The sequence below is a fragment of the Oncorhynchus clarkii genome, chromosome 3 (genome assembly GCF_045791955.1).
Source record: "Oncorhynchus clarkii lewisi isolate Uvic-CL-2024 chromosome 3, UVic_Ocla_1.0, whole genome shotgun sequence".
NCBI classification, from domain to species: domain Eukaryota; kingdom Metazoa; phylum Chordata; class Actinopteri; order Salmoniformes; family Salmonidae; genus Oncorhynchus; species Oncorhynchus clarkii.
Genome location: NC_092149.1, coordinates 13,860,102 through 13,872,758, shown reverse-complemented (window position 1 = coordinate 13,872,758; position 12,657 = coordinate 13,860,102). Strand labels below are relative to the sequence as shown.

Genomic DNA, 12,657 nt, shown 5'->3' with positions numbered 1-12,657 from the left:
CATGTGGTGGCGTAGTGAGTCCAATATCACTCATCTCCAGCCATCATTGCCAATAGCTGAAATACAAGCAGCGCGCTTTGTTCACTTCAAACGAAACAACTCCCTATTCGAGGCGTTGGATTGTGTTCCTTGGACGCACGGCCTCTGCGTAAAAAGTGTATTACATTACCACATAATTATATAAACGTACATTTGCAGGTTAGATTACAACTCGGCGGCGATGGTAAAGTATTCCCTGTGCGCTTAGCCAAAGTGTCTATATCAGACGGATGTGGACATGTGTGAGGTGGTGTCTGTGGGACTCTAAGTGCATGTGTGGTTTCCGGGGAGTGCCCCCTTGGTCGCCACGGTTACCCTCGAGTTAATCCAGCGTGCAGTGTAGTGGATGGGATCATCCATCAAGAGTCAATAGTTAACGTCCCCTTTGTCCTGCAGTCATCCATCATACAGTGTGTGTCTTTATTAGGACCCTCCGTCTGACCCCGTGCCCCCCCCCCCCCCCCCCCCCCCGACCCAGCACGAGCCCCGCCCGGAGCTCTGTGCCAAATACCCCCCTCCCTCACTCTTCTCCCTCTCACCCCTTTCTTCCACCGAACAGCGGGGGGCAACACCAAAGGCACTGAGAGGCTACCGCTCCCTGCCCTTCTCTCCACCTCTCCACCTCCTGCTCTCTCTCAATTCAAAGGGCTTTATTGGCATGGGAAACATATGTTTACATTGCCAAAGCAAGTGAAATAGACAAGAAATTAAAGTGAAATAAATAATTTTAAAAATTAACAGTAAACACACTCACAAAAGTTCTGAGGGAATAAAGACATTTCAAATGTCATATTATGGCAGTGTTGTCACGATGTGCAAATAATACAAAAGGGAAAATAAATAAACATAAATGAGTTTCATATATTGGTTGTATTTACAATGGTGTTCGTTCTTCACTGGTTGCACTTTTCTTGTGGCAACAGGTCACAAATCTTGCTGCTGTGATGGCACACTGTGGAATTTTTCCCAATAGAGAGTTTATCAAAATTGGATTTGTTTTGGAATTCTTTGTGGGTCTCAGTAATCTGAGCGAAATATGTGTATCTAATATGGTCATACATTGGGCAGGAGGTTAGGAAGTGCAGCTCAGTTTCCTCCTCATTTTGTGGGCAGTGTGCACATAGCCTGTTTTTCTTTAGAGCCAGGTCTGCCTACAGCGGCCTTTCTCAATAACAAGACCATGCTCACTGAGTCTAAACATAGGCAAAGCTTTTCTTAAATTTGTGTTAGTCACAGTGGTCAGGTATTCTGCCATCTTTTTAGGGCCAAATAGCATTCGATTTGGTCTGTTTTTTTTGTTAATTATTTCCAATGTGTCAAGTAATTATACTTTTGTTTTCTCGTGATTTGGTTGGGTTTATTTGTGTTGCTGTCCTGAGGCTCTGTGGGGTCTGTTTGTGTGTCTCAATTCAATTCAAAGGGCTTTAATGGCATGGGAAACATATGAAACACCTCTCATGTCTCTTTTTTGCTCTCTCGTGAGTTCGGTATGTTTCTGCACGCGAAGTCAAACTTATTGACGCAGTCCGGTTAAATAGATAGCCCGATGGTCGAGGCCAGTGGCTGTATCCCGTTACCACCTCTTTTATTTTTATGACACATCGCTGCGGCGCTGGGGGAAGAGGGTAGAGAAAAGAGAGAGAGAGTGAGGAAGAATGGAGAAGGGGTGGGTGAGGTGAATTTGTGGGAAATATTCTCAACATTACGGCCAATCGCTGGCCCTCGATCATCTCCAAGAATTGAACCACCACCTGACTTCCTTGACACTCAACACTGCATCCATGCCAACGATAAATTGGCTAAATCCGAAACTGGCACTCAGAACAGTTTTTCCGGTTTCAATTACATCACAATGGCTTCAACCACGAACCACATGTCTGACAAACACCACAAATTAAATAATATATTGCACCTCATAAAATAATTTTTCCATGAGGTTATGCCCTTGTGCGCTTGCGTCTAGGGCGCGGTCACTCCATTGGCATATTAAAGGTGCGCGGGGATAAAGAGGCGTGAGAAGTGGCTCAGCTGGGAGGTCCTGGAACGCACATGTTCTCTCCGGGCGTGGTCGTGGCGGGGCTTAGGAACCATAGTGGATTCCGGTTGGCTCCTGGTCATGACAGACGTGGGTCGGGCGTGTCTGAGTGTGAAAGTGAGCATGTTATCAGCGGTCAAAGGAAGTGGCTAGTTTTCCATTCCATCCATTCATAGCGCAACCGCTCATAACGTGCACTGACGCATAGGCGAGATAGGGATCAACGAGAGAGAGACAGAGAGAGGGTTGGATTAGGGCACTGACAGCCAGCTCAGTCAAACAGTTGAGAGACACACGGTCACAACCTGCTGAGGGGGCAAAACTAACGGGACCGGAAAGTCTAAATCCAATCCAGATCACCTCTTAACCGGTTAGGGAGAGGGGACCACCGACCACCTCGAGACCCGCACTGATTGAAAAGAGGGCAGAGTTGGAGAGTAAAACAATCCGTTTTGAAAAATAATTCAAATTGATCTATCCAGCCACCCTATACTCTGAACCATGGAGCGCAAAATCCCTGACTTCGCTGGTACCTGGAAGATGAAGAGCTCAGAGAACTTCGAGGAGCTTCTCAAAGCGCTGGGTGAGTGATGGTAATGATGGTGGTGGTGATGATGATGATGATGGCGATGAAGGGGATGGTGGTAAATATTTGTGGTACATATATCCCTAACTTTATTCTAGCCTATTATTATAGCAGTTATTTAATTATTACTGATTGAATATAGCTATCTGAGCACACTAATACATTGGTCAGATACGTCTCTCGCTCTCTCTCTCTCTCTCTCTCTCTCTCTCTCTCTCTCTCACACACACACACACACACACACACACACACACACACACAATGGTTCATGCATGCACTTATTAATCAGACATGTGGTGCACTCTGTGCGTCGCGTGAGTGGGGGGTCTTTGTAATTCTGGCGATGCTTTCCCCCCCCCCCCTCCCGCCCCCCAGCCAGCTTCATCCTTCTCTCCCCCTCCCCTCACTGCCCCGCTCCCCCAGCCAGCCTCCCCTCCCCCTCGCCTTACTCCGCCAGACAATGGAGACAAACGGCGGCACCTCTGTCCGTGTCACCGCGCGGAGAAAAATAACATCACATCGTACAAGTGTGTGTGTGGGATCGGAAGAAACAGACGCTTCAAAGAGAAGAGTCCGTTATGACGTGACATTTGGAATATTATCAGCCCGCATGCCGAAACTAAGAGCTGTTTCACTGTCATTTCATTCTCAATCTTAAAGGCCTCGCTCCACACCTGCAGCAGTTTGCATGGAATAAAAAGACAACGCCTGTTCATTTATCTAGCAGGGTGTGTGAGTGTGTCTGTCAGTGGTTGCCAATTTTATTATTTTTACTAAAATACAAGGGCATACCAGGAATATCTGTATATCAACACATAAGCACATATGGGAGGGAGGATCGAGAGAGAAGCCTGTGTTCATGCGCAAAAGTGCAATATGTGTCTGTGTTATGAACTAGTTCTAAATGCCACCATTGTGCGCAATCCAATTACCTGGTTTGACTGAGGCATCAATTAACATAAATCTGCTCTCCGTCTTTACCCATCATTACCCACGCGAGGGGTGTGTGTGAGGGGTAGCGTGCTGAGAGATAGAGAAGGGGGTGAGATGGGGGCCAGAGGATAGAAAGGAAAAAGGGTCAAACAAAAGAAGAAAGAAAAGATGATGAAATGAAACTGACAGAGAGATAGGCCAGGGAGATGGGGTGTGTGTGTGTGTGTGTGTGTGTGTGTGTGTGTGTGAAGGTAGGAGAAGGGGAGCTGTACCCATAAAAGGGAGGGACTGTATGTGAGGAAAGTAACTCAGACAGACATAGAGGAGAGGACACACACACACACACACACACAAACACACACACACACACACACACACGCAGGCGCAGGACATTCACAGACGCAGATGTGCACACAGACCTACTGGCATGGTGAGGAGCAGAAATATTTGGCCAGACTCTCTAGAGAGAACAGAGGCAACTCTATCTGCACACACTTGGATACTAAAACACACACACACACACACACACACACACACACACACACACACACACACACACACACACACACACACACACACACACACACACACACACACACACACACACACACACACACACACACACACACACAATGTACCTAGGTATTGGTGTGACTGACAGTGAGGAATGATCCCATGATCCTTTGGGTTTCATTAGAGGCTAGAGCGCGGCTGGATGCAACCTGTCACCACTCCTCCCTCATCCCTCCTCCCCCTCCTCCTCTGTCTACCCCGTTCCAAATGCTTCCTATGGCCTCTGCTCTTTGACCTTTAACCCCTGTGAGTGTGTGTGTGTGTGGTATGGGTATGTGAGTAGTGTGTGTGTGTGTGAGTAGTGTGTGTGTGGTGTGGGTGTGTGAGTGGGGTGTGGGTGTGTGAGTAATGTGTGTGTGGTGTGGGTGTGTGAGTAGTGTGTGGGGTGTGGGTGTGGGTGTGTGAATAGTGTGTGTGGGTGTGGGTGTGTGAATAGTGTGTGGGGTGTGGGTGTGTGAATAGTGTGTGCGGGTGTGTGAGTAGTGTGTGGTGTGTGGGTGTGGGAGTAGTGTGTGTGGGTGTGTGAGTAGTGTGTGGGGTGTGGGTGTGTGAGGGGTTTGGGTGTGTGAATAGTGTGTGTGAGGTGTGGTTGTGTGAATAGTGTGTGTGCGGTGTGGGTGTGTGAATAGTGTGTGTGGGGTGTGGGTGTGTGAATAGTGTGTGTGGGGTGTGGGTGTGTGAATAGTGTGTGTGGGTTGTGGGTGTGTGAGTAGTGTGTGGGGTGTGTGTGTGTGAGTAGTGTGTGGGGTGTGGGTGTGTGAGTAGTGTGTGGGGTGTGGGTGTGTGAGTAGTGTGTGTGGGGTGTAGGTGTGTGAATAGTGTGTGTGGGGTGTGGGTGTGTGAATAGTGTGTGTGGGGTGTGGGTGTGTGAATAGTGTGTGTGGGGTGTGGGTGTGTGAGTAGTGTGTGGGGTGTGTGTCAGTAGTGTGTGGGGTGTGGGTGTGTGAGTAGTGTGTGTGAGTAGTGTATGGGGTGTGGGTGTGTGAGTAGTGCGTGTGTGTGAGAAGTGTGTGAGTAGTGTGTGGGGTGTGGGTGTGTGAGTAGTGTATGGGGTGTGGGTGTGTGAGTAGTGTGTGGGGTGTGGGTGTGTGAGTAGTATGTGGGGTGTGGGTGTGTGAGTACTGTGTGTGGGGTGTGGGTGTGTGAGTACTGTGTGTGTGTGTGGTCATCTTGTAAGGCTCCGACACTTCAAACTAATGTGGAAGACTAACACACAGAATCACTTCAGCTCTTTAGGTATTCAGGCAGTAACATTCTGTAGAACCAGCTCCCCGGTCCCTCCTGACCCAGGCTCTCCCAAATGCTCAGGACCCACTGGTTGTTTGCAGATGATTGTCACTGCAGACATTTTGTTGACTCATGACATTACACAAAGGTTTCAGAGGGTCACACGATAAACAATGTTTTGAAACCATTGCAAACTAGCATAATCGAGAACTTTAAGGTGTAGTTTGTTACAGAATCATTTTAAGTTCATACGTCAACTGCCAAAGTGATGTATGAGTCTCTTCATGCATATTGCTTGTGACAGTGCACATCTCTTTTCAGTGTGTGTGTGTGTGTGTGTGTGTGTGTGTGTGTGTGTGTTGGTACATACTGTATGTGACTGTGCGATTCTGAGTGTGTATATATTTACCCTCGGTGACAGGTGGGAATGTGTGTGAGGTGAGAAGTGGGAAATCCAACTCGCCGTGCAGACACACACACACTGACGTCTAGACACACACGCACACAAACACACACACACACACGCACACGCACACGCACGCGCACACGCACACACACACACACACACACATACACGTACACACACACACACACACACTACTGCCCCCTCTCTCTTTTCTCTTTCCACATTTTTCTCTCTTTCTCCTGCTCTATTTTTCCACTTTCACTATTTAGCTTCTTTCTTTCTTTCTTTCTTTCTTTCTTTCTTTCTTTCTTTCCTCTTCTTCTTTCTCTCGTTTCAACCAGATGTATTTTTCTATCTCTCTGTCTTTCTATCCCGCTCATGCCCTCTTCTCCATCCCTCTCCATTCTCCCTCCATCTCCCCTCACTCCCCCCTCTTTCCATCCCTCCCTCCCTCCCTCTCTCCCTCCCTCTGTCCCTTCTGTTTCCTGACAGGAAGGTGTAACAGATTACTCTGTCCCCCGGGGCGACTCCAATAACTTCCCCCTCTCTCTGCACTCTGCACTCTGCCCTGCTGTCCCTCCACACACACACACACACACACACACACACACACACACACACACACACACACACACACACACACACACACACACACACACACACACACACACACACACACACACACACACACACACACACAAACACACAAACACACACACACACACACACACAAATGCAAAACACACACACACGCTGATACAAACACACATGCATAAATACACACACTCCCCCTCATTGTGGTGTCCAGGGTGTGTGTTGGCTTCTGTCTCTCTATCTGACAGGTGTTAGATGCCACTGCTCTATGCAGCATTGTGATGAGCAAGAGTTTAAGTTGGGATATGAGACTGAGTGTGTGTGCATGTGAGTGTGTGTGTGTGTGTGTGTGTCTGCTGGTGTGTGCATGTGCATGTGTGTCTGCTGGTGTGTGCATGTGCATGTATGTCACGCACGCACAGACACAGACACACGCACACACACACACACAGACACACACACACACACACACACACACACACACACACACACACACACACACACACACACACACACACACACACACACACACACACACACACTTATTTATGCAAGCATATACACACATATATAGTGCCTTTTCACACCCCTTGACTTTTTCCACATTTTGTTGTGTTACAGCCTGAATTTAGATTTGAGTAAAACAGGTTTTTCCCTCTCCTTAAGGCGATACTACAGAACTTTAAATGTCCTTTGATTGAGTTGATTTATTGAATGCCAATGTATGTGCCTGTTTCTACAGTCTCACCATGCAAATAATGTCTGTGCTTGTGCCTGGAAATGTATTTACTCTGACCATGTGTTTGAGTGTGTAGCCTGTCTCTCTGTGTGTATCATTACTGTGTTTTTCCTCCGTGTGTGTGTGTGTGTATGCTTGCATGTGTGTGTTTGTGCGTGTTCAAGGTGTGAACGTGATGCTGCGTAAGATAGCGGTGGCAGCAGCCTCCAAGCCGTCGGTGGAGATCACCCAGGAGGGAGAGACTCTGTCCATACGAACCTTCACCTCTGTCAGAACCACCCACGTCACCTTCACCGTGGGAGAGTCCTTCAACGAGGCCACGGTCGACGGACGCCCCTGCACGGTACACACACACACGCGCGTACCCAGACATACTGACAGCTGTAATCACTGTCAAAGTTGATTCCAACATGTATTGACTCAGGGGTGTGAATACTTATGTAAATTACATATTTCTGTGAATGTTCAATACATTTGCAAAAACCTCTAAAAACATATTTTCACTTTGTCATTATAGGATATTGTGTGTAGATGGGTGAGAAAAAAATCATATTAAATCCATTGAATTCAGACTGTAACACAACAAAATGTGGAGTAAGTCAAGGGGTATAAATACTCGCTGAAGGCACTGTATACACACACACACACACACACACACACACACACACACACACACACACACACACACACACACACACACACACACACACACACACACACACACACACACACACACACACACACACACACACACACACACACACACACACACCTCTGTACTCACATTCTTCTCTGTCCCACACCCTATCCACTGTCCCTAACGAAAGCCTTGACTCATGTTTGACCCCTAAGCTACAACTCCCCAGGTTTTATCTGTTAGGGGAAACCCAGACCTGTGGACTGTGGAGTGTTAGAGGGACCATGGGATATGATCCAGTGTTGGCTTGGTTTCTGCTTCCACTAGGTTGATCTATGCTTTTACTAATGCCTCTTTAAGGTCTACAGACTCTATTTAATTTGGCATTTCCCTTATATTCACTGATACCATATGAAACCCCTCCCTTAGTCTCATAGGAACAATCTCACTGCACCATTCTCCACTTCTGTCCCGTCTGAACTTTCTCCCTCCCTCCCTCCCTCCCTCCCTCCCTCCCTCCCTCCCTCCCTCCCTCCCTCCCTCCCTCCCTCCCTCCCTCCCTCCCTCCCTCCCTCCCTCCCTCCCTCCCTCCCTCCCTCCCTCCCTCCCTCCCTCCGTCTTTCATTCTTGCCATGTGTAAGTCTCTATCAAACTCTCCCTCTGATGGCCTCTGCTTGGCTGTCTCCGGAGGAAACAGACAAACACCCAGAGCCTCTCTCTACTAACGATGAGCACATCACACATTATCATCTCCTAGATATTCCCCCTCTCCTTTCCTCCTTCTCTCTCCCCCCAGAAGCCATGCAATAGCATACACACTAGGTCACCTCCCTCTTTTTCTCTCACTCTTACCAATTATTGTTCTATCCATCCATCCATTCTCTACCCGCCTATCTGTCCAAAACATGACTTTCATCGCTCTGATGCTCATCTAACTGTATTGCATGTCTGTCTGTCTGTCTGTCTGTCTGTCTGTCTGTCTGTCTGTCTGTCTGTCTGTCTGTCTCACAGAGTCTTCCAAAGTGGGAGACAGACAGTAAGATCAGCTGTGAGCAGACTCTGCAGAAAGGGGAGGGACCTAAGACCGCCTGGACCCGAGAGATAACCAATGACGGCGAGCTCATCCTGGTAAGACTCTCTTCTGGCTACCTGTCCTGTCAATCAACCACAGCTAGAGGCATTGTACTGTACAACCGTCCATTGATACATTTTGAACACAGTATGCTTGAGGACCTCAGTCATTTTCCTTCCACACAAAGAAGGGAGGACTCACCTTATCCACTACCAATGTGTAACACCCATCTACTGGAGCCTACACACTGTGGGGCCAGGAAGTTTTTCCCTAATACGATAGTCATCCCTCCACTCCATTCAGATCAGTGTTAACGAGGGAGGGAGGGAGGGAGGGAGGGGAGGAGGAGGAAGAGAAACAATTTAGGTCTACTGGAACCAGGGGCGCAACTTTCAATTTCATTGTGAAATTGCATTTGTGTCCCCCCCAGTTTTATCATTGGAATGTGATACAAATCGTGGAAACGGTGAGCTTTAGGACCATGCGGACGCCTCCGAGCGGTCGGGTATGCTGTGTGGAGTGTTTATCTGACTGGTTTAGTTAGGGTACAGCTAATGATCACCATGTGTGCCACTGTGTGGAGTGACATGAAACTCAAAATGAAAACTGCCACTCTGTAAAAAGACGTGTCGTTAGAGCGAACACAAGTGAACCCGTCAAACCAGAGACAACTCCCTCGTTTCCTGGAATCAGTTTGTTTTCCCATTTGTCAAGGACCATGAACAAATGCATCTGATGCATTGCACAATATGTGGTCTGTCTCTGATCATTCCATCTCTCATGCTGAGTGTTTGGCTTCTAATTCAATTAGTCAACTTAGATCTAAAATCGTATGGTTTTCATGGTAAAAAAGGCCAAAACGTTGTAATACAGAACCATAAGGAGTCGTTCAGGACACCTCTTGTTGGAAGAGACACAGTCACAGACAGGGACTGAACAGGATGGATTGAGACGGTGTTAATGTTGGATATGAATGCTTCTATTGAATGTTGCACATCTTTATAAATTCCTTGGATATGAATACCTATATTAAATACATCTATAAATTCCTCTCATTCCAGACCATGAGTGCAGACGATGTGGTGTGCACCAGAGTCTACGTACGAGAGTGAAAGAGAAGACAACTCTTCATCCTTCCATCTCTCTCACCACTCACTCACTCACTCACTCACTCAAACACTCCACAAACCCCCAGCCAGAATGGGCAGGGTGAAATCAGCTTGTAGAATCTAGTTTAACTCCAGTATATCTGTCACAAAGCCATGGGATTGAACCCAGTCTAGTTGACCTATATCTATTAAAGTCAGTCTTGCCAATGTTCTGTCCACTTACTCAGTGAGGTCATAAACCTGAAATTGTGGATTTTTCTGAGTCTTTGTACGTGCAAGGTTGTTGATCCATGTGTGTGTGTGTATGTGTGTGTATGTGTGTGTGTACATGCTAGTCAGTGGAGTTGGTCTAAGTGTGTGTATCAGTGTCTGACTATATTTGTAGTTGTGTAAACCTGTCTATGAGCTCTTCCAGTTATAAGGTCAGTTACTTTGTGTCCGTTCTCTCTCTCCTTCTCTCTTCCCTCTTATCTCTAAGTCGATAAAGTTGTATATTTATTACACTAGATCTGATACCGTGTTGCTATGGTTTTTACTTTGTCTCTTTTATATAAAATCTGATCATAGGAAATGATGCTTTCTATGGGAAGACAATAAAACACCTTGTTGACTCCATACGGTTTGGGTTTTTGGTAACACACACACACACACACACACACACACACACACACACACACACACACACACACACACACACACACACACACACACACACACACACACACACACACATCTTGACATGCACATGAACGCATGCTCGCACACTTACTTACACACACAGTTGCTCACACACACAAACAGTACCGATGTAGGATCTTAATTTGAGCCAGTTTGCTACAGCAGGAAAATAATCCTGCAGAAACAGGAAATGTGAATTATTATCCGGATTATGACTAATGGTTGGTACATTTTTCGTAAGGAAAAATCAAGTCTGAAATTTTAAAGTGGAAATTACAAACTTCAGAAGCCCTTTTAAACCTCAACTACACAACAAGTTTTAGATGTCCTGCAGTGCAGGAACATTCTCCGGCAACAGACAGGGTGATCTTTCATCTGTAAATACTCAAGGACTAAGATTTTACTGGTAAATACCGCTTCATGGTTTGTGAGTATAACTGTAACTCACCGTTGGCGTCTAAATACACACACACACACACACACACACACACACACACACACATTAGTACTAGTGCTGGCACAATTACCATATAACTGTGTAACCGGCGGTTATGGATGAAGACCGTCATAAAAGTTAAACAACTGTCATAATCGTTTAAAAATTAAATAGAACGGCCGGGCATTCGTGTGGTTGAGTCTGTTTCCACGGTAACATGGACTCTTAAAAATGTGATGAAACTTTGTTGCTCCTTGCTGAAAGGTGTTGTAGCAAACAAGTCTTGGGGTGCCAACGCCCCAACAATGCAGCAACAGCACACATAGAAATAGAATGAATCATTCTAAGCACATGCAGTCAGGAGCAGAGGGGGAGAAAATGTGTCAAAAATAAAATAAAATAAATACAAATATATGTTATATTATTTGCGACTTGAGCAGGTATTAGGAAGACGGTGGTCATTTGGCTGGCCAATTAGCATCAAAATTACATGACCGTCACAGCCCTAGCTAGTACACATCTTATTTTAGACTTTGTCTCAGCTGTCTGCAACAAGAATAACTTGTCTGTCTCTCCGCCCCCTCGAGACTCTCCCTCTCCCTTTTTCCTTCTCCCCATCCCTCCCGTCTTTCTCTCTCTGTCAATCATCTCTCTACCACATGCCCTCCTTTCTCCACTCCTTTCTTTCTCACTGCCTCTTTTCTCAGTCATTTTCTCCATTCATCCTCTCTCTCTCTCCCCCTTCTCCAGTCATCCTCTCTTCTCTCTCCCCCTTCTCCATTCATCCTCTCTCTCTCTCTCTCTCCCCCTTCTCCATTCATCTTCTCTCTCTCCCCCTTCTCTATTCATCTCTCTCTCTCTCTCTCTCTCTCTCTCTCTCTCTCTCCCCCCTTCTCCATTCATCTTCTCTCTCCCCCCCTTCTCCATTCATCTTCTCTCTCTCCCCCTTCTCCATTCATCTTCTCTCTCTCCCCCTTCTCCATTCACTCTCTCACTGTGAGAGCTGTTTCACAGATCTGAGCAGAGTCTTCCTGGCTCTCCTAGAGATGACTGTAGAGTATAGCTTTACATATTGATCCCAGAGGATGTATCAGTCCTATTATCTGTGTTGTCCTGATTGGAGTTCCACATGGTAACAGTGCCGGGCATTGCCAGTGCTTTGGTCCTGGATATTTAGGTTCAACATATTTCTGGAAGTTTCCCTACTTCTGTTAACAGTTCCAACACACACACACACACACACACACACACACACACACACACACACACACACACACACACACACACACACACACACACACACACACACACACACACACACACACACACACACACACACACACACGGGCACACAGACATTCACTTCAATGTTAGTCCTTCATCTCTGAAATCACACAAACACATCTGTCGTTAAGGCAACAGTTAAAGATGATGATGATAAGTGGAATGAAGTTGAACATGACTCTATTTGATGGACAGTTGAGTTGGCCAGTTGGAACCCAGAGATGGCCAGGGTGGGGCCCAACCAATCCGGCCAATCAATGACCAGAAAAAAAGGGTCAGGAGGCGTGTCCCGACAGGCAGGAAATGCCA

At 46.7% G+C, this 12,657-nt stretch overlaps 1 protein-coding gene across 1 annotated transcript; it reads left to right on the top strand.

The window, feature by feature from the left end:
• The first annotated feature begins 2,233 nt into the window (after nt 1-2,233).
• Nucleotides 2,234-10,565, top strand: LOC139405734 (cellular retinoic acid-binding protein 2-like). The gene is made up of 4 exons (XM_071148159.1): nt 2,234-2,657; nt 7,297-7,475; nt 8,781-8,897; nt 9,903-10,565. The coding sequence occupies exons 1-4, from the start codon at nt 2,576-2,578 to the stop codon at nt 9,951-9,953; spliced, it is 429 nt and encodes a 142-aa protein (XP_071004260.1). The 5' UTR covers nt 2,234-2,575; the 3' UTR covers nt 9,954-10,565.
• Nucleotides 10,566-12,657: the final 2,092 nt, after the last annotated feature.

What these genes read in the sequence shown, in the direction of transcription:
- LOC139405734 (XM_071148159.1), top strand. Translation starts at nt 2,576, where the DNA reads ATGGAGCGCAAAATCCCTGACTTCGCTGGTACCTGGAAGATGAAGAGC. An exon ending in GGAGCTTCTCAAAGCGCTGG is followed by an intron (nt 2,658 to 7,296) that starts GTGAGTGATGGT and finishes TGCGTGTTCAAG; the next exon opens with GTGTGAACGTGATGCTGCGT. An exon ending in ATGACGGCGAGCTCATCCTG is followed by an intron (nt 8,898 to 9,902) that starts GTAAGACTCTCT and finishes CTCTCATTCCAG; the next exon opens with ACCATGAGTGCAGACGATGT.